The sequence below is a fragment of the Orcinus orca genome, chromosome 8 (genome assembly GCF_937001465.1).
Source record: "Orcinus orca chromosome 8, mOrcOrc1.1, whole genome shotgun sequence".
NCBI lineage: Eukaryota > Metazoa > Chordata > Mammalia > Artiodactyla > Delphinidae > Orcinus > Orcinus orca.
This window is the reverse complement of record NC_064566.1, coordinates 62,428,312-62,455,005: the sequence shown is the minus strand read 5'-3', so window position 1 is coordinate 62,455,005 and position 26,694 is coordinate 62,428,312. Positions and strand designations below refer to the sequence as shown.

Below are 26,694 nucleotides of genomic sequence, written 5' to 3'. Positions count from 1 at the left end.
GCATGTGGTATCTTCCCAGACCAGGGCTTGAACCTGTGTCCCCTACATTGGCAGGCGGATTCTTAACCACTGTGCTAACAGGGAAGTCCCTCTTTTTTCTTTCTTCATTGTTGCATGTGGTAGATAGGATGGAAGCTAGGCTTTATGTAATTTTAAACAATAACTATCCTCATAGAGCCAAGTGTTTATTCATTGTTGAATATATTCTTATTATAATAAGAAATTTTCATAAGACATATTTCTCACTTGTTATATATTTTGTATGTTATTGTAAAAGTAGAGAGTAGTTTCTCTGATTGGTAACACGCAAGCATGGTAGGAAGTGGGAATGGGTGTGACATCTAAGTACATTTTTTTTTTTTTTTGCTGCACTTCGCGGCGTGCAGAATCTTAGTTTCCTGAATAGAGATGGAACCCGGGCCCGCTGCAGTGGAAGCACAGAGTTGTAACCACTTGACCACCGGGAAAGTCCCTAAGTACATTTTTAGGTGCTATCTTGATTGTTCTTAGGTAAGCCAAAACTGCTATATTCAGTGCTATTTTGCTTTATGACATTACTTCCTACCTCTTCTACCTCACTCTCTTCACATTTTTATAGATCTGTTTTATCAACAGAACACTCATCATTTCTTCTTCAGAGATATTTTTTTCCCAACAGTCGCTTTTCATTCAGGATTCTCTTTTCTTCAGTTGTAACTTGATTTGCTCCCAACTGAGCATTTATGATATCTTTGAGCTGTTTTAAATTCTGAAAATTCAGGGCCAGTCCAAGATAAGTTGTATCAGCATTCTCTGTTATGATGCAAGGTCATGATGTGTAGTAAGGGGCTATTTCAACAGACTTGTGAATTGATCTGATTTCATCTTGGATTAATGCAAGAAATTAAAGTTAATGATAGTTGTGTTCTCCCCTGTGGTTTTTGCAGAAAGTTGCTGTTTTAGTGATAAAATATACTTCAACAGAATTTTTTAGTACATTGCAGTTTCTTTATTGAGCAGTTTTTTCTCTTTATTGTCATTAAATATGTGAAAAAATCAATGCTTTTAATACTTTGAGGTTGATGCTTATTTCATTTGTGTTTTTAAAAAATTGTCCTATTCTGCTCTTCTTTTAAATTGGTATAGAAGTCTATCTGATGTTATTAATTTACATGACACTTTATTTCCTTTGAATTCTTCTGTTGCAACTGTTTTTAGCCATATAATAGAGTATGTATACCATGTACTGAAACTTAAACACTATTATTTTCATAATTCACATGTTTTGACATTGTTCTTTTTAAAGGAAGTTGAAGAATGTTGTGTGATTAGAATCCCAAGACATGATATTGCCATGTATCTTATGGACATTTGTGAAATTGAGATTGTTGTTTCCTGGGTTTACACTCTTTCCTTTTGGTTGACTGTATACTTCATAAAAGTGTCATTTCTGTTTTTCTTTTTTCCCCACTCTCTGGAAGGGAACTTATAACTCTTATGTTTAATTTTTCCTCATTTAAAAATTTCTTTCATTATCTATTTCCTGCACTTTGTGGCTTAACTTCTTTTTCGTAGGATCTCACTAGTTTATATTTGCCTTTCATTATCTAAGCATCAGAGCATACTCTCTATCTCTAGCTTTTCTTCAATTACTAAATTTTTTTCAGGTTCTCTAAAGGGGAAAATAGGTACCTAAATTTATTGATTACACCTGAGTAGCTATTTTATCCCTTCTGTATGTACTTCACCAAGTTTTTGTTTGAACTTTTGCGTTTGCCGTACCAGGATTACATACAGATGCTTTTTCAATTTCAAAAAACTTTATATGCTTTTTCTTTTTCTGAGCCAGTAGAACTCAAAAGAGTTAAGCCCCAGAGACAGATGGGAAAAGGCAGGTTTCAAACTTTTGTAATTTCTGTAAGTCAAAGTAAGATAACTTACTAAAGATTTTTTTAGATTTAAAATCCCTCAAAAGGGACATCTTGACCTTGGTTGAGAGAATTGTTAAAAATCATGACACCACAGATTCTTTTGTTTTTAATTTTTAATTTAATTTAATTTATTTTTAGATACAGCAGTTTCTTATTAGTTATCTATTTTATACATATTAGTGTATACACGTCAATCCCAATCTCCCAATTCATCACACCACCACCGCCCCCCCCGACCCCCGCCACTTTCCCCCCTTGGTGTCCATATGTTTGTTCTCTACATCAAGCCACAGATCCTTGCTGTTGGAAAATACTCATCAATCAGGAGGCATAAAGAGAGAACATTCCGAAGAGAGAAATAGAAGAATACTCTGTATTCAACTACTGATTAGGAGTATGTTATGAAGCAAGCAATAGGCATAGTGTTAAAATTATCTGTAAATTGAATTTATTTTACAGTTTTTATGTATTGGGAATGTTGCAAATGATATGCTAATGAATTGACACCATAAAATATTTGAACTGTTAGGTTTTTGGGAAACTGCCCAAGTGCTCCATTCATGATAGAATATTTGATCTTTCCTTTAGGCCTATGATTGGTTACATCTTTGGGTGGAAGAGTCTAGTCAGTGAGAAGATGTACACAAAATATTGGATTTTTAAAACATCAAATTAAGACATTCAATTCATTTATGCCTTTGCCAATCAATCAATTAATCCGTCACTCTTTTATAACAATACATTCAGTAAACTATAAGAATGCTCTTCTTTCTTAATTATATACTCATTATATGCTTTTATTTCTTAATATTTATTGTGTAACCATGTCAGTGATGATAGAATATTTTTGAGTATAATGCTGAGATGTATAAAATCTTTTTATTTTTTATTTTTAACTGGAGCAAGAGCACTTGTACCCCAGCTATAATTCCTGCTCAGGAGTTTGTAGCAGTCAAGGCACGAGGGCTCTGTATCCTCAATGTAGGTTGCTTTGTCAGCAAAGGATCATGAGTTTTACCCAGTCTCTTCTGTCCAGTCAGTCATTCCAAATTCCAAGTAGTAAGCTTTCTGCATAGATTCAGTTTTTAGTGAGTTTTTCAAAGCTATTTCAAGAATTATGGCCAAATGGCCTCTATTATGAAACAATTCTCCTGACCTCATTTGTTTTAGGATTTAAAATCAAGAGGAAATGATATAAAGTAGAAAATCCTGTGAAAATGAATTAAGTTAAATCTTTCAAAGATTATGAGTAAGATTATGTATCCCATTGCTGCTGATGACACATCTTGCCAGCCATTGGGGCCCTAATTCTGTTAGAGTAAGACTCTGAGGCTTCTGTAGGGGGCCTATCATTTTGGAGAGTTGTGACATCTTTATCATTGAAAGTGTGGTGAGACTTGAAATAAACCTGTTAGGTTCTGTACTATTTAAAATACCTTATAGGTAATAAACTATAAATTATTTTAAAAGGTAAATTTGGGTGTGTATTTAAGGAAATAGCTTTCCTTCTATTTATTTATTCCATCATTTATCCATTCAACAAAGATTTATTGAGTGCCTGCTATGTACCAGGCACTGTGCTAGGTGCATGTTTTACAGTGGCAAATGATATTCGGTGTCTGCTTTTATGATGCTTAAAATTTATTAGGGAGACAGATACGGACACAGGCAATTTCACTGTGTATGTTGGGATTAACATCGTGTCATGTTCATTTCTTTGCATCATGTCCCTATAATCCTCAATAGCAGTGATATTGTGGGAAAAACCTAGACCAGTAGTCAGAAGACCTGGCTTCTAGGAGAAGGGACAAGATCTGATAATCACTGAGCTGGACGCTCAGTCTATAAATTTAGGTGTGTAAGAAATAACCATTTATTTTCTATAGTTCAACTTTATTTTTGACTCTTAATTACTAAGTTGTGGGCAGAATCACTCCAATCCTTTTTGAGTTTTTTCCTACTTCCGTGGGGTTATGGTAGGGTTCTATCTGGAATGGGCGTATACTCTGGTCATTGATCATCTATATACAACAGTTTACCCCTGAGGCATGAGTTGTTGTGTCTAGATGGTTCTTTCTGGTCTGGCAACAACTGCTGCTTCTAAGACATGTATTTAAATGTTTTTTCCCCAGAATTTCTGCATTTCTGTTTGCGTAGCTGCATAATGGTGCTTTTCCTCTCTGGGGTCTTTTGGCCTTTCAGGCAATGCTGCCAGGAAACAGAGCCTAGATACCTGCTGCCTTGGGACCCAAAAACTCTTATTTTTCAACTGAGAAAATCTCTTTCTAGACTGGGGAGGGGCTAGGAGATGTCCCCCTCTCTGCATGTACCTGAGAATCTCTCTTTCATCTCTGAAACAAACATTTCTTTTATTTGGAGGGTTTAGGCTTTTGGAAAGCAACACTGGGATAACTTTAAAATCCCCTCGGTTTTCTGTCCTGGTACATACCTCCCCTGAGGCAATAAAGTACAAAACCAGTTACCAGCTTGAATGAGAAGAAAGGAAATGGGAACATTTAGGGAGAGAAGAAATTAACATCTCAAAGTGCCAGCCTAGCACAGGTACTTCACATGCCTTCTTATGATAATGCCACCAGGTGACCTTGTGAAACTCATATCATCTTTCTGAACCTCAGTTTCCTTTTCTAAAAGGGGTTTAATACTCCCCCCCATATATGTTATTTCTTTTCCCCATCAAATAAGATAATATATATTAACTTCACTTTTATAAAGTTAGTGATAGAATTAGGACAGGAAGCTCATCCAATGTTCTTTCTACTGTATGAGTAAGGTATTCTTTGAACAAATGAATGGCATCATGGTGCAGTGGAGGAGAGTCCTGGGACGGAATCCTATCTTTACCATTAGCTGAATAAGTTATCTAAAGAAGATCAACAGACTGAGCTTCAAATTCCTCATCTTAAGACATGACTACACTAATAATACTCAACTCTTAGGATTATTGAGACAAAGAAAAATATCTAGCCCATGTGGAAATTATTTTGGGAATAGGAAAGTGCTATACAAATGCTTATCAGAATACTTTCTTTCCTTCTTTCTTTTTTTTTGGTCCGAGGAAGAGGAAAGTTGTGTTCAGAGGAAAGTTGTTCTCCTTCCATCAGTTGTCTGGGTCCAGCTTCCTGGTCAGCTTCTGGAGTTAGCCTACCCAGATGTGGCAAGTACACATCTGGTTACAGAAAAGAAATGCCACACTGCTTTTTTTTTTAGAATAGAATAATGTTTCTTATGAGTATTTCTTCTCTTTCAATGTTGCTAAAGTAATCTGTAAACCATCCAATATTTACAAAATGATTGCAGTCTTTAGATCTGCTTTAAATCTGGCCATACATTTTCCCCACAATTTAAATCCCAAGTTTTACCTATTTTTTCATTTTCTTTTTCTAGTTTGTTACAACTGGAATAAGGCATATTTCAGTATTCAGCTGAAGATGCAATTTACTATCTTCTTTCTTTCTATTTATTACTATTTAACCTTCTACTTTTCCCATTGTTCTCTTCAAGAATTCTGTAGAAATTCTGAAAGCATGACTTATCTGAAAGGTAGTAATATAAATTCACCATTTCATATTAATATCTTTTTGTGTCAGTAGGGGAAGTAGCCTTATCAACAGGTGTTTGTTGAAGTATATTTAAAAAATTTTTTGGGGAGGCGGCGGGCTGGAAGTGTAGTATAATTGCTAAGGACAATTAAAGAAAAAAGAAACACTGATCCTTTCCCAATAAGTTACGTTTCAGTATGGCATAATACTTAAAAGTATGGGCTTTGGTGCCAGATAGACCATGGTTTATACCCTGGTTCCAACACTGGTTGTGTAGCCTTGGGCAAGTTATTTCATTTCTCTCAGTTTGTTTCCTCATTTGCAAAATGTGTATAGTAGTATTTCTTGGGGTTCTTGTGAAAATTATATAAGGTGATCTCTGCAGAATGCTTAGCATTGCTCAAAAAAGGCCAGCTAATTTTATTAGTAATAAAATGACACCTTTGTTGTATCACCTTGAACTGTATATTTTAATATTAAAAAAGCTTCTTTTTAAAGACCTGGTACGAGGATAACTTTTCTGTTGGCATTCATCATTTTATTATTTTCATATGAATATCTTAATTTACAAAATAACAAGAACAATAATGTCAATGATAAGAATTAAGCACATATAAGTACTTCCTAATAAAATATTTTTATTTGCTAGTCATAATGTCTTATATTGTAAATAATCAAAAACTGTTCAATGTTGCATATATTCATTTGAAATGGCATGAGAGAGGGAAAAACTCTAATCATTTTTGTTTCTTTCAATTGATATATATCACACCGTAGTTAGGATGATCTTTCTAAAACTTTAAAAAATGGTCATGCTCATCTTTATTAAAAAATCTTCCATGGCTTGTTAGTCCTCCTTCAGTATAAGGCCAAACATAGCATGGTCTGTATGGTATCAATTTACTTCTCTGTTCTCATGACCCCTGGTACCTCATCATAGCATGACACCACTCTATTTTAATCTTTTACTTTGTTTAAATTTTCTATTTAATTATCTTTACTTTCAGACAAAAGAAATCCCTAAGATGGTAGAATATTTATCTTGTTCAGTGTTGAGTTCCCAGTGTCTAGAGCATAGTAAGATAAATATTTGATTAATGAATCAAAGAACTTTTTATCTCTATCAGGTTTTAAAGGTAGGACCATTTTAATTTATATGTTATAAATATAATTTTTATAGTAATAAACACATGTAAAAATAAGAGTTTCAACATATAACCCTAGATTCTAAAATTCAGTGATAAAATTATGTCTGATTGGTCAAGTTTTATTTTTTTTCCATAGAAATATGCTCAACTCTGTTTCTGGAGCATTAAGGGTGGTACTGTGGAGAAAACACTATACTTGAAATCAAAAGCTTTAGGATTAAGCTCCAAATCTGTTATTCAGTAGTTCTGTGATTGGACAAGCCACTATGAATTTCAGTTTCATGTGAAATAGGCAATATGACTTCTCAGTGGTGGGAATCAGATCAGATAATGCACGTGAAAGTTCTTTCTAAACTGAAAATGTTACATAAATTTATTTAAAGGAATTTTATTATTCTAAATGATTTGTGTATTTAGTTTACCCTTTCCTCTATTACACTTTGATCTTGGTTTTCTGAACAATACCATCACATGTTCTATAATTCTTCCTTTTATTTTTAGTTGTGGCAAATAATTTTATGTTATCCTTTCCCTCTTTCTAAAATTTCATTTGTTAGCAGTATTGCCGTTTACTGTTTCAAATTTAAATCACCTGTCCCAAATTATTTGTAACTTTTTAGTAATGCTATTCTTAAACCAAATACAAAAGAGTTGAAGCTTGATTAACAGACACATGATTACTTATAATTCCAGTTATGTAACATTCACTATATCCTTTGGATTGCATATTTCATGCAAAAATTTTTTATTTAAAAAAATGATTTCCGGACTTCCCTGGCAGTCCAGTGGTTAAGACTCCACACTTACAATGCAGGGGGTGGGGATTCGATCCCTGGTCAGGAAACTAAGATCCCACGTGCCACATGGCACAGCCAAAAAATTAATTAAAAATTAAAAACTAAGGGGAAATTAAAAAAAAAAGATTTCCCTCCTATTTCCTCCTGTACGTGCCTTCAGGTATTACAAATTTAGTTTCATCCCTTCAATAGACTCAGGAGTCATATGAATACAGATTTCCTTTAACAAAGAAAATAGGAAAATTGAGGCCATTGTACTGGCAATTCAGGTGAAAAAAATCTCCACTTATACCTGGTTTAATTTGAACATCAATTAAAGTATTCGTCCTGACTTACTTGGATGATTATCTCAACTTTCCACTTTATTCAAGTAGTCAACATCTGGCTAGGGATCTTTGACTTGTATAACAAGATACTTGTCATTTTTTTTTTTTTTTTGCTTAATTTATCATCTTTGTATAGGTATCTAGTTTTAGATTACCTTTGAATTCAAGCTTTCATTAATCAGAAATAAGAATTTAATCAGAAATGGAGTTGACACTATGTAGTGATCATTATTAATAATCAAAAGAAGCGTAAAAGGGCAGCCAGAATTCCAGCATTAGATGCTGGCATGCAAAAGCCTAAGTTGTCTAAGATAGACTTGACCGTATTTAACCATTTGGTTTTTCTTATATTCTACCATCTTGTTTTATGTGTCAGATTTTTCTCATACAGAGATGAGAGGCATAATAAGCTCTGCTGGTTTAGAGAACATCTAGCTGCTTTGAATCAATACAGTGTCTTCCCTGGGCAGTCACTCAATAAATATATGTTGAATGAATTAGTGAAAGTCCCCTTACATAGCAAATTATATTTGTTGATGTGATTATGGGAATGCTATTGATACATTTTTGGGAATTGCCATTCACAGGAAAAAAAATCTCAGAATAAGTGGAGTACCTATAAAATTATATCTTTTTCACAGAGGAAAAAGAATTGTAAAGAAAAAAGAAAAGATGCCTGGTACTTAGACTTTTAAAAATTATCTGTTTAACAAATGAAAGAATGAGAAAGGCTAAAGCTTGAAGCACTATAGATAATCAGATAACTAGCGCCCAAAGATACATATGAGAACTGAGAGAGGTGTACTATAATTATGACATTGTTGATTATTTACATTAGTGGTTAGGAATGCATTAGAGGCTCAGGTATAGTAAGCCACTCTCTTTTCAGGGAAACAGCTGATTGTTTAATTGTTGACAAAATGGGGATTCAAATATTTGTCCCTGATTCAAAGAGTTGTTAAAAATATATCAGGTAAAGTTTGAAAGCATTTTTAAAAATTAAAGGTTTATACACATGTACTAGCATATGTTTATAACACCATCTTTTGTTAATATATGTCTTATTTTAAAATTGGAGACAGTTCCTGTGCATCCATATTCATTTTTATATTTCTATCCTTCTTAGGTAAAAAAAGAACTAATTACACAATGTCCTTCTCCATTCATTACTGCTTATTGAAATTCTCCCTTCTTTTAAGGGAGTAAGCTATATTATATAGGAGCATGAGAGAAGGCCTCATTGATAAGGTGACATGAGCAGAGATATGAAAGAAGTGAAGTAGTAAGCTTCATGGATATTTGAAGGAAGAATGTCTAGGCAGAAAGGCAAGTGTAGAGTCCCTGTGGTAGGAGGGTTCTTGATGTATTTGAGAAAGAGCAGAGACCACTGTGGTTGGAGTAGACTGAGCAAAAGGAGAGGTGTAAAAGCTGAAATTAAAGAGCTAGGCTTTTGTTGAGTGAGATGGGGAGTCACTGGAGGGTTTGAGTTGAGGAGTGATCCTATCTGACTTCTGACTTAAAAACATCTTCCTGGCTGCTGTGTTTAGAAAAGACTGTAGGAGGGAAAAAGTGACATCATGTAGACTTGTAAGAGGTTATTTCATTAATGCAGGTGATAGATGATGGTCTGGACCAGGGTAGTAGCACTGGAGGTGGTGAGAAGTGATGGGATTCTGTATGTACTTTGATGTTAGAGCCAACAGGATTTATTGACAGATTCGATGTAGAGAGAGAGCTAGAGAAGAAGAATGAATGACGACTCCAGCGATTTCTGGCCTGAATAGCTGGAAGGATGAGAGATGGAGAACATTGCAGGGGAAGCAGATTGGGGTGGTGGATAAGATCTGGAGTTCAGTTTTGACAAGTTAAAGTTTGACATTTTCTTTTTTACCTGGAGAACTGGTTTGTTAAACGTTTACCAGCATTCACTGCTTGGAAGCCTAGTGAAGAAAATGTTTCAGGAGTGCAACAGTATCAAATGTTGCTGTTGGGTCAAGTGAGATGACTGAGAATTGACCACTGGATTTAGTAGGATGGAGATAATAGGTAACCTTGACAAGAGCAGTTTTAGTGGAATTACTGGAAAGAAAAGTTTGATTAGGGTAGTCTCAAGAAAGAATGAAGGGAAATTTAAAGGAGTTTCGCTCTAGAGGGGAACAGAGAAATGGGGACTATAGTTAGTTGGAGAGGAATGAGGCATAAAGGAAAGTTTTTAAAAATCACTGATAATACAGTTGATTTGTATGCTGAAGGGAGTGATTGAATGGAGAGGAAAACAGTTGATGATGAAGCAATGTCCTCGAGTAGGCAAAAGAGACTAGGCTCAGGTGCTCAAGTAGAGGAGTTGGCCTTAGAGAGAAACACAAATATTTTATCCATAGTAACAGGAGGGAAGGCAGAGTATAGGGGTGCAGTTACAAATAACTCAGTATATGTTATGTTAGGAGCTTGTGGAAGTTCTCTTATGATTTTCCATAAAATAGCGTGATAATCAGCTGAGAATGGCTGTGGGGGAGAAGAGTTGGGAGGTTTGGGAGAAAGATATGAAATAAAGTACTCAATAAATATGAATTGTTATCATAATTGGTATTTAATTTGTGAAAGTGGTAGATTTGAAGGGGGAAAGGCTTTTAAAATTCAAAGACAATTCTTTGTAGTAATGATTGTGGATAATCACTTCACAATATATACGTATTATCAAAACTTCCTCTTGTACACCTTAAACATATACAATTTTTATTTGTTAATCATACCTCAGTAAAGCTGGAAGAAAAAAGAATGAATCTCAAAGCATGGAAATTTTGATGAATATCCATCATATGATTTGAAAATATAAGGTAACAGAAGAGCTCTGGTCAGATGGAGAAGTGCCAGGAATATCAAAAGAGACTTTTGAAGGAAGTGACATTGACTCTAAGTAAAACTCTTACTCATGACAGAATCTGGGCAAAGGATGAAATTGTGGAAAACCAATGATAATTCCAGTCGTCTTTCATCCCAAATGATACCCATAAGAAACCCTGTTCATAATGTGCCTTATAAATGAAAAGTTTGTATATTGTTAGTTCCTCGGATAAGAAATCCTCAAACAGAGAGAACAAATAAGATATATATATAATCATAAAAAGGAAAATTATCAATGTAATATTTAAGACTCTGGTCTGAACTTTGTTGCCATTTTCTTCAGAAGCTTTCCAAACATAATTTTATAAAACACAAGTTGATGATGAAAGCAGTTGTTTACTGGTTAAGATGAGTCTTGCCTTTTCTCATAATGCATTTCAGGTCTGAGTAAATCAGTTACTGTCTTTTGTATTCTTGGTGTACATAATTATTATTAGTTAAAAATATGTGACTTGACATTCTCCAAATAGATCTTCATATTGGAACAACAAAATTGAATCTTCTGACTTCCAAAAAAAAAAAAGACAATTTTCACCTACTACACACAAAGAAACTGTCACTTTGGTGACTTTTTCAAGGATATTTTGTCTTGCGGGCAGTGAAGACATGCAATCAAGAGCCATAATATAACAGTATGTATTAAGAATGCCTGCGGTATTTGTGTAGGCAAAATGGTTTGGAAGAAGGGGGACAGTGATTAATTTTAACTGTCAGCGATGGCTTTATGAATAGAGAGCATTTGAGTTAGGTCTAAATTAAGGGAAGATCGGTTTTCAGTTGATTACTTTCTATGCATTAGACATTGTATTAAGTATTGTGTAATTTAATCCTGCTACCTGTGAGGAAACTGAAGCTCAGAGAAGTTAAGTAATTTGAGGGTCACACATAGCTAGTAAGTAGGTTTCAGACCCAGATCTAGCTGACAATAAACACTTTCCAGTATAGCATACTGATTCAAGGTAGGGAATCGGGGTATGGGGGAGGATATTCCAATACAGGGGGCAGGAAGAGCAAAGAAAAGTGCAGAGGTGAGAAAAAGAGAAAGTGTGTGTGTGTGTTTTGGGAAGTGGAGAGGAGAAGTGAGTAATCCAATGTGACTTGGGCACTGTGTGTGTATGTGTGGAGGGGGTAGAATAATATAGTGGGAAATAGGCTGAATATATAACTTGTAAACAGATCATGGGACGGAGGCCTCAAAGGTTGTGTTAAGGAATCTGGACACTCTCTGGTAGGAAGTCACCAATTTTAAGATAATTTTTTCTGACAGGAGAGAGTCTCATCTACTATGTGAATATCAATTGGTCAGCATTTCATTCGGACCTTTCTTTTGTTTCATAGTTGCAGATTCTTTTGGAAGACAACAAAAATAAAAGTGGGTTCTTAAAATTGAGTTCATTGTAATTATCAATTTTAAAGATAGTTTATGGAATTCATGATTAGTTTATTAAATTATTTTGTCATGAAATTAGGAATATAACTATAGAATAGTTTAATGTTAGCTTATTATTTTTCTAAGACCATAAGATAGAATTTTAAAATCATGTTTTTCAGATACTGACCGAGCTTTATCATTACTGGAAGAATACTGCAAAAAATTAAGGAAACCAGAGGAGCAGCAGTTGAAAAACGCTGTTAAAAAGGTGATGGGTATCTTTAAGAGCAACTTATTCCAAGCTTTGCTAGGTATGTATTAAAAAATTATTTATCATCTTAATGATCAGAATTGGGCTTAAGAGTTTGAGTAATGTGGTCAGAAAACCCGATAACCAAATTTAAAACTGAAATATTTTTCTTGATATCAAGTAGAAGAAAAGATTTTTTCCCCCATTTTCTTGTTTAAGGTTATCTTAAAAAAGAACTTCTATAAAATAGAAATAAAGTGTATGTTAATAAAAATAAAAATATTGAAAGAATGTTTTATATAGGAAGACAAGTTTACACAGGAAAAAACTGGAGTAGCTTATTGCAAAAAATTGAGGACAAATATGCTAAAGAAGGAAGTTTCCTCCTTCTAGACGAAGACTTCCCTAACACAGAAAGTGATAGGTCACATTCTACTCAGAAACATAGTTCTAGTTTTACTCTCTTCTTAAGACAAAAACAACTTTTTTCATCTTTTTTGCTACTCTTAAGAAATTTCATGATTCAAACTGAGAAGTTTATTGATGAAAATCTCAGTGCTTTGTCAATGCTTCATGAATCTAACTATATAATGTTTAACCTTTTGCTTATTCTTGAATTTATGGTTTATTTATGTATGTCTTTATACATACATTTTTGCATTTATGCAGATAATTTTTAATTCTTTTTTTAGAGTTAAATAAAAAATAGAAACAAATACCTCCCCTCAACAAAAGCAACCAACTAACTAAAGAATTTAAAAAAAGACTCACTCAATTACACTATAGATTTTACTGGACTTAAACAGCATATTTTAAAGAAATAATTGAATCTACCAGACATTATTATTTTTCAGGTCTGATGGTTATTGATATAGAAAAAGAAAATGTGAATTTATCGGGGTAAATCTTGAAAATATTTTATTTGTGTTTTTATTATAATGAATGTCTACACTTATTGACAAAACTATAACTTTATGGTTTGAATATAATTTAAAAAACCATTAAATTTTGAAAAATTGAAAATCAGTCTATTGAATAAAAATAGAAGTAAAAAGCTTTATAGGATTATTGCCTGTGGATTAATTTCTTTAAAATATTCTTATATGGCTGGTAAGAATTAATGACACAAATAACTATAATCATCTTAGTTGGTATTAAATAAAAACAGCTCTAAATGGAGTCTTACAGAATTTAAATAAACCCTGTCATTAGAGAATAGTATTTTAGAGAACACTTTTAAGCAATGAATTTCTCAATTAAAAATTAATAGTTTTATCTAGTTGATAAATAGTAAAGGCCATTAACAGAATGGCAATGCCTCTAAATAGATTTGTATTATGTGCTTAGATAAGATTGGCTATGACTTTTGAGAGTTTGAGTTTTTGAGAACTTTATTTAGGAAGAATATTGTTGGATGCTTTAGAAAATTCTACTAAGGTAGTGTAACCATTTGGTAATGCAACATCATTACACGGGGAATAAAAAGAGGAATGACAAAGAGTTGTATTTTGCCATTGTTTTGAGTGAGTGATAAATATCTTGGCAAAAAGCCTGTAGTGTAATTGGAATTTCTGTAATAAAATGAGAGGCAACAGTAATCTGTAAAAAGCTGTTATGTAAGTAATCCTGATGCCCAACTTTGAATGGATAGATTTACTTTGGCTAGTCTTTTAAGTCATTTTGGGATAAACCAGAGTGCAAAGAATGGAGCAATGCTATACCACAAAACATAATTTTCTATTGAATCCTGTTAGGTTGCTAAATACTGCTTACTAATTTATTATTATTGAATGTTTGAGTTGGTCTCACTGTGCAATTTTATGGACACAAAAGAAGAAAAACTATGTAGCCCTGTGCATCCTGAAGGGGATTATATCTTTATAAATGGATAAGTAGGGAACCATTAATAAATAGGGCATTATTATTATTTTTTAACATCTTTATTGGAGTATAATTGCTTTACAATGGTGTGTTAGTTTCTGCTTTATAACAAAGTGAATCAGCTATAGATATACATATATCCCCATATCTCCTCCCTCTTGCATCTCCCTCCCACCCTCCCTATCCCACCCCTCTAGGTGGTCACAAAGCACTAGGGCATTAGTTATGCTCTGTATTTTGCTTTCTGTTTTGACTAACTTCCCTTCCCCATTTTTTTTTTGTTACAAGCGATGGAAGATAGTGACTTTCACCCATTGTTCTGGTATTCAGGTAGCCAGTATGTTGAAATAATGCCTTGCATGAATCTCACCTGAAGAAATAGAAGGGAATCATAGTGCAGAAAACCCATCATAAATGGATAGTAGAGTAAAATACTATTATTTCAGAATGTGCTGTAATATTTACAAGTGACCAGGAAACCAGGCCTTCTCTCTGCAGATGAAAAGCATCACTTTGAAAATGAATACTATCCTCCTTTTGTGGTACTTCATCATATGCCTAAAAAAGAAAATGCAAACACGTCTTAGATAGTAAGATGGTATAATCCTTGAGGACAGAATTCTGTCTCCATAACTTTTGACCATTATTATAGCGCAAAAAAGCATTTTATAAATGGGTTCTGTGATAATAGGGTGGAGGGTGATAGCAGAGGTATTGTTTTTTCATTTTTAAAATGACTTTATTTGATTATAAACATATATGCTCATTATGGAAACTTTTGAAAATAAAGTCAAAGAAGAAAATAAAGTCCAAGGGTAAAATGCACTTCTCTTATAGTAAATAGGGTGATAAACTGTTTAACTTTCTTCTTTCTTGCTTCTCTAGTCCCTGTATTCTTTGTTTTGGTTTCCATTTACCAATAACAGAAAGTGTAAAAAAACACCTTAACTTTTAGAGCTTCCCTGGTGGCGCAGTGGTTAAGAATCCGCCTGCCAGTGCAGGGGACACGGGTTTGAGCCCTGGTCCGGGAAGATCCCACATGCTGCGGAGCAACTAAGCCCGTGTGCCACAACTACTGAGTCCGTGTGCCACAACTACTGAGCCTGTGCTCTAGAGCCCATGCTCTGCAACGAGAGAAGCCACCGCAGTGACAAGCCTATGCACCGCAATGAAGAGTAGCCCCCGCTCTCTGCAACTAGAGAAAGCCCGCACACAGCAACAAAGACCCAATGCAGCCAAAAATAAATAAATAAAATAAATAAATTAAAACAAAGAAAACAACTTAACTTTTAAAAAGTTAGTAATTAGTGTTCATTAATGTACAAAAGAAGAAAAATGCCTGAAACAGCAAAGCTGCACATTTTGATGTTAGGCTTAGGGTGACATCTTGTGGTAATACTGAGGAAAATATTTTGTCCAATAGATAATTATAGTTTTATGATGATTGCATTATTAACACTTCAGAATTTGAATATAAGTGAGTTGGAATTCCATGATATTTTATAAATTAAGTTAGATCTCTTTCATTTAGCATAGCTAAAACATTCAGACTTTCAAGGCACTCTATTAGGTTATTTACCCTTCATTTAGGTGATGAAGGAGCAAGATGGAATGTTTTTCTTTTTATACTTCCCTTCCAGATCTACTTTGAAATTTAAAGATCTGTATTGCCACCATAATTATTTGTAAAAACCATTTAAATAATATAATGAGTTAGTTCATTTTTAGATATGTACTACAAAAGTTCTTTGCTTTTATACCTTATTGAAAATTGTCTTATTCTTTTTAAAAAAATTTTTTGAATTTTATTTTATTTTTTATACAGCAGGTTCTTATTAGTTATCAATTTTATACACATCAGTGTATATGTGTCAATCCCAATCACCCAATTCATCACACCCCCACCCCCATACAGATGTTCTCTACATCTGTGTCTCAATTTCTGCCCTGCAAACCAGTTCATCTGTACCATTTTTCTAGATTCCACATATATGCGTTAATATACGATATTTGTTTTTCTCTTTCTGACTTACTTCACTCCGTATGACAGTCTCTAGATCCATCCACGTCTCAACAAATGACCCAATTTCATTCCTTTTTATGACTGAGTAATATTCCATTGTATATATGTACCATATCTTCTTTATCCATTCATCTGTCGATGGGCATCTAGGTTGCTTCCATGACCTGGCTATTGTAAATAGTGCTGCAATGAACATTGGGGTGCATGTGTCTTTTTGAATTATGGTTTTCTCTGGGTATATGCCCAGTAGTGGGATTGCTGTGTCATATGGCAATTCTCTTTTTAGTTTTTTAAGGAACCTCCATACTGTTCTCCATAGTGGCTGTATCAATTTACATTCCCACCAACAGTGCAAGAGGGTTCCCTTTTCTCCACACCCTCTCCAGCATTTGTTGTTTGTAGATTTTCTGATGATGGCCATTCTAACTGGTGTGAGGTGATACCTCATTGTAGTTTTGATTTGCATTTCTCTAATAATTAGTGATGTTGAGCAGCTTTTCATGAGCTTCTTGGTCATCTGTATGTCTTCTTTGGAGAGATGTCTATTTAGGTCTTCTGCCCATTTTTGGATTGGGTTGTTTGTTTTTTTAGTATTGAGCTGCATGAGCTGTTTATATATTTTGCAGATTAATCCTTTGTCCATTGATTCATTTGCAAATATTTTCTCCCATTCTGAGGGTTGTCTTTTTGTCTTGTTTATGGTTTCCTTTGCTGTGCAAAAGCTTTGAAGTTTCATTAGGTCCTGCTTGTTTATTTTTGTTTTTATTTTCATTACTCTAGGAGGTGGATCAAAAAATATCTTGCTGTGATTTATGTCAAAGAGTGTTCTTCCTATGTTTTCCTCTAAGAGTTTTATAGTGTCCAGTCTTACATTTACATCTCTAATCCATTTTGAGTTTATTTTTGTGTATGGTGTTACGGAGTGTTCTAATTTCATTCTTTCTCATGTAGGTGTCCAGTTTTCCCAGCACCACTATTGAAGAGACTGTCTTTTCTCCATTGTATATCCTTGCCTCCTTTGTCATAGATTAGTTGACCATAGGTGCGTGGGTTTATCTCTGGGCTTCCTATCTTGTTCCATTGATCTGTGTTTCTGTTTTTGTGCCAGTACCATATTGTCTTGATTACTGTAGCTTTGTGGTATAGTCTGAAGTCAGGGAGTCTGATTCCTCCAGCTCCATTTTTTTACCTCAAGACTGCTTTGGCTATTCGGGGTCTTTTGTGTCTCCATACAAATTTTAAGATAATTTTGTTCTAGTTCTGTAAAAAATGCTATTGGTAATTTGATAGGGATTGCATTGAATCTGTAGATTGCTTTGGGTAGTATAGTCATTTTCACTATATTGATTCTTCCAATCCAAGAACCTGGTATATCTCTCCATCTGTTGGTATCATCTTTAATTTCTTTCATCAGTGTCTTATAGTTTTCTGCATACAGGTCTTTTTTCTCCCTAGGTAGGTTTATTCCTAGGTATTTTCTTCTTTTTGTTGCAATGGTAAAATATTGTCTTATTCTTTATTCATTACTTTTATGTACAAGTATGGACAGAACTATGTATGTATATTTAAAAGGTTTCAACCCCTTCTAAAATCTTGTTAACCTTGTTTATCTAATTTTATTTCCTCTTACTTCACTGCAGTGTTTGAGGGGGAATTTTGGGGAAAGATTTAGAAGAGAATAGGTAGTAGAGTGATAGTTTCCTTAAAAGTCTACCAGTAGCAACATCTTAGAAAAGAACTTATCCTGCTTTATGGAGGCTTGCATGTTAGACTTTGTATTAGAGTAGAATATTTTTTATCTTCATAAAGCTTAGTGTAGAACCCTATGGATACTTGAAATTATTAGCAATAGGGGTGATACAGTAGATATACTACATATTAGGATTTATCACCTCCTTGTTGAAGCCTTCTACCATGTCCCTACCTGTTAGCAGCTTTAACCAGCCCTTTCATTATGTCTCTTAACATTTAGTTCATATTACTATAAGGCACTTATTACACTGACTTATGATGAACTGAATATATTTCTGCTCCCTCAGTAGAATGTGAGTAGCTTGAGAGTTGAGGTTATATCTAACTAACAGTTGTACCCCCAGTATGTGAACCTTTAATAATAGGTCAGCAATAAATTTTTTATTCATTTATTCAACAATTATTTAAAAAATACTTGTTCTGTATTACACATTGCGCTAGGCAATAGGGATACAACAGTAAACTCTAGAGGAGAGGATCGTCCTTGCCCTTCTGGGTAAGTGAGAGAAATCAAGTAGAAAAGAGATGTTAGGTATGCAATCAGTTAATCATTTAAATATAATAGTAATAAGTATTACAAAATTGATCTGTATTGGAGTTTATCAGATTTTAGTTTGAGTAAAAAAAAACTACATATTTTCTCAGTATAGTAATTCTAATATAATATTTTATTTCAAAATAACATCTATTTGAAAACATCATGGCTATTTTGGTCTTGATTTGTCTTTGTAATGTACAATTTTTGCCACCTGATTGTAAGAAAGTCTAAGAATTTTTTATAGATTATAGTGAAATGGTTATATACATTTGGAACAACTTGGCTTCAGTCCTCCAAAGCAGAGGTTCTCCAAGTGTGGTTCGTGGATCAGCAGCATCAGCCTCATTGGGAATTTGGTCAGCATTGCAGATTCTTGGGCCTCACCCCAGACCTACTGAATTAGAAACCCTGGAAGCAGGGTGCAGCAAATAGTGTTGTAATAAGCCTTCCAGGTGATTCTGAGGCATGCTAAAATTTGAGAACATATGTTCTAAATGGTTAGATATTTGGCCACTCAAGGAAAGTAATATAGTATGTGAATAGTATTAATAAATTTGGGAAGATATGACAGTGGCATTTCTTCATTCTTGGGTTTTATAAAGACTTGATCTTTAAGAAATCCAGTGAGCCATTATCATTCTGGGATATATCTTGACTACTTTGAGGATCCATAAATTTAGGAATATCATTATGGCATCTAATTTTCTTTTTAAAGGACAGTAGTATATCTGAAACATTTAAGTGATTGATTTTTTCCCTTTGGATGCTTAATGGTAGTTTCTACCTATGGGGCTATGGATAGAGAACAGCAGATAAGCGGCATTGAGATGCTGCTGTTGGCAAGTGGGAGGCTCACTCACTAGGGAAGTGCTTGCTGCCACTCACAGCCTCAAAGCATGTGCTCCTGTAAAACACATTTAATTACTGTATGTTATGGACATTTACATAAGTATTGACTGGTCAAAGTGGTGAATGTTAGATTCTTAAATACCAAGGTCTACTCTGTTCCTACTTATTTGTTTAGAATACTCATTTCACTAAAATGAATGCAGGTATTTCAGTTATTGCAATTTAATTATAATAATTAACAAGGTATTTATGAAGTGTTTACACGGGCATATGCAGGTGGGTATTATTAAAAACCAAATTCCTACCCTTAAGGGTGTTAAAGTCAATTGGGAAGGTAATATTCACATATATACAAACAAATATAAGACAGGATGTAATCAAGGACTAAACTCTGGAGCCTAGACCAAACTGTAGGAGTTCAGAGAAGTGTGGGTTTATTGTAGGTTGGTGTTGCTGGGGAAGATTTTATATAAAATGTAAACTTGAGCTGGGTCTTGTCAATGATAGGATTTGAGTAAGAAAAGAGGATAGAGAAGGACATTTTTCCCCACCCATCCATCTAATCATCCATCCATCCCTTTATTCATTCAAAATTATTTATTGAACACTGTGCCAGATATAAAACTGGGGAGGCAAGCAGTAAACAAAATTGCACGAATAGTTTATATTTACAGTTGTGAAAATGCTACAGTGGAGAAGTAGAGGATGCTATGCGTGAGAAGCTTAACCTTAGCAGTGGAATTGGGGAAAGCTTTCTCAGGGAAGTGACATTTTAGGTGATGACAATTAAACAGATTCATAGAGATCAGAAGGAGAGTGAGGAAGTAGATGTGACTTAAATGGGTTCAAGATGTTCTTGATATTTATGCTTTAAAAATGTTCTCTAGGGGTTGGCTAAAGCATCACATTAGACTTAAATCTCTTCTAAAGGCTTGTTTAAGTTTGAGGGTACACTTGAGAAACAAGAGTAGTAAGCATAAAATGTGGCCCAGACAGTCCTTATAATTCCCATTGTTAAACGGCCATATACTGAGTGTGATTAGTTGTGTGTTTCATGTCAAGTAGGATCAAATATTTCTTAAGTTAAATTTGACACTTTAGGTTGGGTACCATCAAGAGAATTGTATGTCATTCTTGGCTCTGGACTTTGTATATTTGCTGCAGGATTTATGTCACCAGATGGCACCATTTAACTAAATTTATGTACTATGGATGCTTATAAGAGTGGTTGTTTTAAAAATGAAGGAAGTTTTTATTTGTGCTATAACTGAATTAGCAAAAAATTAATTTATTTTGATAGCATATTAGACTTTGATACACAGTAAGATAATGAAGCCCCAAAAGTTTGTTGGAAGCATGAAAACATCTGGTAATTTCTGCTAAGGTACATAATAAATGAAAATCTGGTGATGATCAGTATCGTTGATATATGGTAGCTGGCAAAAAAGCAGAGCACAATAGGCTTCTCCATCTATTTTTTCCCATAGCTAGAAGAATAACATTATGAATATTTTAGTCTTGAATTTAACTTTAATATGTAGGGAATTGATATACATAATAACAAAAATATAGAGAAATTTCTAAAAGATTATTTTAGCAAAAAGCCTTTTCAAGATGTCTTAAAATATCATGGTAATAATATGTTAAACAATTTTGTCAATAGAGTGTATGTTCTATTGAACTGTAGAACTAATAAAATTAATAAAACATGATATAGACTTCTTTCTTAGTATAAACATTTATCCCAAGGAAATGAATATTTATTCTTAGTTAAAAACTTCCTTAATACTTTCCCTGCCAGTAAGCAGAATTAGTTACTTTCTCTTTTACATTCCTTTAGTATTTGTTCATATTTCTGGTGTAGCACTTAGTATGTTGTATTATTGTTAATTGCTTACATGTTGGTCTCCCTCAATAGACTGTGAGCTTCTTGAATGCAGGGCCTGGTTCTAATTCAGTGTCTGCCATGGAATAGTCAATCATTAAATTTCTTTCATTTGACAGAATCTATTTTGAACACCTGCCATCTAAGAGACACTCTGTTAGGCTCTGGGGATTTAGTCACAAGAGAAATGTGGACCCTATTTTCATGGAGCTCATGGTCTAATAAGGGAGACAGACATTAAATAAGTACAACTGTGATAAGTACTTTGAAATAGTTATTTGGATCAAACAGTAAAATCATAAAGAATTACTTGTATACTGGTATAATTCATACTACTGTATTGTGTTTGTTTAAAAATGTTTAGATACTACTTATTAAATGAAACATTCTAGTCTTCTATTATCCTTGGAATGAAATTCAAACTTCTCACCTGTAAGGCTCCCTATCACCTCTGCCTACCTCACATCTCATCTCTTACCACTCTTCCCTACTCACTGTACTTCAGCCACACTGGCCTTCTCCCTGTTCCTAAATGCTGCCCCAGGAAACTTTACATGCTTCTTTTTTGTTTGGAGTACCTTTCTATCTAAATCTTTGTCTTAACCTCACTCCTCACCTCCATCCCACCCCCAAGTCACATCTATCACATTACCTGTTTTATTTTTGTCACTGTAGGTACCACTATGAGAAATTTTGTTTGTTTATGCATTTTGTATGGCTTTCTCCACTAGAATGTAAATTCCATAGGAGCATTCTTGCCTGTCTTATTCATTGCTGTATCTTTTATTTTAGCTTAGTGCTTAGAACATAATAGCCACTAAGTAAATATTTGTTAAATGAATGAATGAATAAGTGAGTGTTGCCGCATGCCTGGGACTGTGTTAGATTCTTGTTTAAGTTAGAAATGGACTAATTTGAAAGGAGAGGAAAGCGTAAGTAAGTAGGGTTTTATTTTCACTATGTTGTCCTTAGGTAGGCAGTTGTTGGCATTAAGTCAGCATCTCAGGAAGGTTCCAGCCAGCGTCTTATAACGTGACCTCAGGAAGGATTGTAGGAGTGTAGTGCCAGTACAGCCCAAGGCAAAAGTGTTGTCACCAGGCGGAGCACCTGGAGCTTTGCCTGAGCCAAAAGAGTGGATCTCAGGTCCCACCAAACAGACTTCTGCATCAGAGGCTAGCAGTATGCCTAGTGAGCAGATGAACAGGGTCATTGCTCAAGGACCAGAGAAGCCCAAGGACAGCATGTAGATCCAATGAACACAACCTATTTCTATCCCCAAGACTATGATGGCAGATAAACCACAAGTCTGACCCCAGAATTGTCTACTCCCATATAACGGGGCATTATTTTAGAGAGAAGGAGGAGGCGTAGGCTATAGGAATGAAAAGTTTTATCTAAGAGAGACTTTAAATTATTGAGCCAGACTACACTTTAAACTGGATTGAGTGGTCACTTTTCCCAATTAACCAGAGATTGAGGGCTTCTGAAGCTGCTGGGTAAGACACATACACAGTAAAGACCTATACTTTTTGTTTGCCACCATGCCACTTATACCATGGTGTGGTATAAGCTGTATGTGTGACCCTGCTATACTGAAGCATAGATCTCAATGTTGTTTCTTACCTCTTCATTTTCAACATTCAATTTGGTATTGAATGTCGAAAAGCATTAACCACAAGAAGGAGCAATGGGAGAAGAAATAGCCCACAAGTGTCTCACAGGAAAGGCTTCCCCTTTCTCCTGTTAGTTCTGGTTCCTGGCAAAAGATAGAAGTGGTGGAGAATGAGGAACATTGGTCTACCTTAGTTTGTTTACATGAGTCATTCCTAAGAGTTGCTTAAGAAACTATTTCTCCTTTACCTCATTTGTTGCTCAGAAGCCCAGAACTTCTAAGACTACGTTAGGAATTCCAAACCTTCCAATAATAACCTACAGATACCATACAGCATAAATTTTCCTGGTTTCTAGTTTGAGTCTCTGGGTTCTACCTTATATTCAGTTTCCAGTTTGCTGTCAAAATCATAAACTTTCATAAAACCATAAGATTAGAATTTTCTTTACAGGACAATATATATGCAAATTGGGTCATCAAATGTACCTAGAGCTACCAAACTCCAGTGGGCATGCCAGGTCTTACAAAATGAGTTAATCATGAATCCCTAAAAGTTTAAAGCATTGTTAAACTCACAGAAACAAATTATACTGAATATTAAATAATGCATTCAGAAGAACCTTCAGTTTTGAAAATAAGCCGTTTGAAAATAAACCATTCAGAAAGAAGCCTTGGTCTTTATAAATAGTTGCTGCAAGAGTTTTTTTTTTTTTTTTTTTCGGTACTCAGACCTCTCACTGTTGCAGCCTCTGCCGTTGCGGAGCACAGGCTCCGGACGCGCAGGCTGAGCGGCCATGGCTCACAGGCCCAGCCGCTCCACGGCCTAGTGGGATCTTCCTGGACCGGGGCACGAACTCGTGTCCCCTGCATCTGCAGGCGGACTCTCAGCCACTGCGCCACCAGGGAAACCCAGCTATAAGAGTTTTTTGAAGAAGGGTTAAGAGCTTTTCAACTGATCAAAATAGGACAGTGATTATAAATATAAAGGTGACTTTTAGATTTCATTAATTGAGGTTATTAATACCATCCAACCAAACCTATTTATTTTAGGTGCAGGCCTCCATTTAATAATTTTTCAGGACATATGTTCACTTTCTCCTCGCTATTTTCCTCATACAAATCTAATTTTTTAAACTATATGTTTTTCTAGAAATGGAGCCCCTGGAGATATGGAAAATTTAACATATTTAGTAGGGTTCTCTGGAAGTACTAAATAGATTTTGATGCAAGACACTTCCTTTTCCTGAATTTGAGTATTTATAATTGTAACATGGAAGAGTTGGGCTAGTGCAATAAATTTCTTTATAAACATGGATGATTATGGAGAGGAATATGACTGCATCTTGAATGAAGGATATAGGAAAATGGATAGCAGTATTCTACATAACTTCATACTTTCAAATTTGAACTATTGTCATTATTTTGCCTTTGTTTTTGGACAGTCCGGTTCCTTTTATCAGTTTCTTGATCTCTGTTCTGGTAATAATCTCTTCCTTCACTGTATCTCAGCCACCCACTCTTAGATTTTACTCTATATCTTAACAATATTAATAACCACACCCCTCTAAAAAATCTCAGTTTTAAACATATTACTCTGTGACCATCACTTGTTACCTTCTATTGATCCAGTTCATTTCTGTATTTCCCATATCAATCATTGATCCCATAAGCACTGCTAAGTCATTGGCCCCACAAATTTTATTTTTGTGATCTGTTAGCTACCATAAATCTTCAGGTCCAGCTTAAAAGACATGATTCGTTGCTATATTTAATCATTTTATATGCATCTTCAGTTTCTTTGTTGTCTCTCCATCTGCTGGCAAAACCAACCTCTGGTTAAACCCATCTCTGTCTATTCCATGTCTGCACCATTGCAGCTAAATGTAGCTGGAGAAATACATACAACCTTGTTAACTGGTTTCACTTTAAATTATGACCAAAAAGCCTATTATGTTTCCTTGGACAGTTCACTTTCCTGTTCCCAGGGGGAGCATTTCATACCTTTTTTTCTCCTCAAATGCAATACACTGCACCTTCTCCAACTTTAGCTGCTGACCTTTCTTCTTATTTTATTGAGACAATAAAAACAATCAAAAGAGAACTTCCTCATCTTTTCAGTACTTGATCTACCAACCTACCTATATCTGTATCTATGTGTTTTGCTTTTTCTTTTATTAATGTGGATAAACTGTCCCTCCTTTTATCTAAGATGAAATCCTCCTCTTGGATAGAGTATCAGAGTCCTGGAAGGTAACAGAAAGCCTTCTTGAAGAGAGTTTAATGAAGAATTTGTTTACAAAGAGATGGGGCAGAGTTAAGGGAATCAACCAGGAATGGAAGCACTCGGGGACTAGGAACAGTGGGAATCTTGAAGGAACAGGGAAAGCATGTGAGCTGTTACTGTAACACAAATAGAACTGCAATTATTAGAAACCTGCCTGAGAGGAGTGATGGCTTTAGGAAGAAGACAGCCACTGCCAAACCATGGCCCAGCAAGAACAGGGCTGGGTGAATAAACATCCCAACCCCTCTTTCCTCCGTTCCCTGATCTTCTGCTGGTTATTCCTATTAGTGGACCCCAATAGGAAGCCAGAGGACAAGTGAGCTGGTTAACACAGTCTGTTAAGGTCAGCTTCCCAGGGCACAGAGCAGGGTGGATAGGGGAAGAAAGATGACCTGGAAGGGCAAACAAAGAAGATTCATGACAGGTTATGTCTGCATTTTTCCTTATTTACTCAAAGAATATGCTACTGTAATTATTTCTTCTCTCTTTGCAATTAATTTTTACCTTCCTCTTCAGTTATTAGCACACAAATGTCTCCTCTTAAGAGGAACATTTTAGGGTTAAGAGTATGGACCCTTGAGCCAGACGGCCTGAGTTCACATCCTGCGTCCTCTGCCACTTACTACTTGTGTGACTCTGGGCAGATTTCATAACCACTCTGTGCCTCACTTTCCCTGTCTGTAAAATGAGGACCATAGGAAAAGTACCCAACTCATAGGGTTGTTGTGAGGATAAATAAGTTAATATATGTATTGCATTTTGAACAGTGCCTAGCACATAGTGTTTGCTACTGTTGTCGTCTTTAAAATCCATTCGCTTCATCTGTCATCTCCCTCACCTTGTCTTCCAACTTCTATCTGAGTTTGGCCAATGGGAGGTACTAAGAGGAGATCAGACGTGGTGGAGGAGGGAAAGAGAGATGGGGATGTTTATTCTTGTGGTCCACTTCCTTCTGGGCCATGATTTAGCAGTGACTGCATTCTGCTTGTTAAGTCTACAGGTCCTGTCATGTAGACCCTCTCCCATTTTTCTAATCCCCTTTAGAGCAAAATTTATCATGAGTTGTTTATACTCAGTCTGTGCTTCTTCGTCACTAATTTTCTCTTGAAGCTACTCCAAATTAGGCTTGTCCTCTCTACCCTAATGGGATTGTACTTGTCAAGGTTATAGAGACCTCTGTGTTGCTAATTCATTGATTAATTTTCAGGATTTATCATTTTTTTCGGCAGCATTTGACATACCCAGTCATGTCCACCTTCTTGTACCACTTTCTTTACTTTCTCTCTTGACTTAAGTGTTGAAGTAACTTGGCTAAGGTACTTCAGGCTTCTTCTTCTTCTTCTTCTTTTTTCCTATCTATACTCACTACAGTACTTGTATAGTCTCATTCAATCCCATGGTTTTATCTTATTTTATTTAAAAAATATATATTTTATTTATTTATTTTTGGCCTTATTGGGTCTTCGTTGCTGCGTATGGGCTTTCTCTAGTTGCAGCTCTTCGTTGCGGTCCTCAGGCTTCTCTTTGCGGTGGCTTCTCTCGTTGCAGAGCACGGGCTCTAGGCACGTGGGCTTCAGTAGTTGTGGCTCGCAGGCTCTAGAGT

The 26,694-nt window shown here is 35.1% G+C and overlaps 1 protein-coding gene across 8 annotated transcripts in view; it reads left to right on the top strand.

Annotated features, from left to right (window-relative positions):
• The window catches only part of DLG2 (discs large MAGUK scaffold protein 2), a 2,044,900-nt gene that overhangs the window by 3,653 nt on the left and 2,014,553 nt on the right, over positions 1-26,694 (top strand). For all 8 annotated transcript variants that reach the window (XM_049713435.1, XM_049713436.1, XM_033431831.2 and 5 more), the window contains exon 2: positions 12,197-12,328. In XM_049713435.1, coding sequence (XP_049569392.1) covers positions 12,197-12,328 — 132 coding nt within the window. The remainder of the gene's footprint in view (positions 1-12,196; positions 12,329-26,694) is intronic.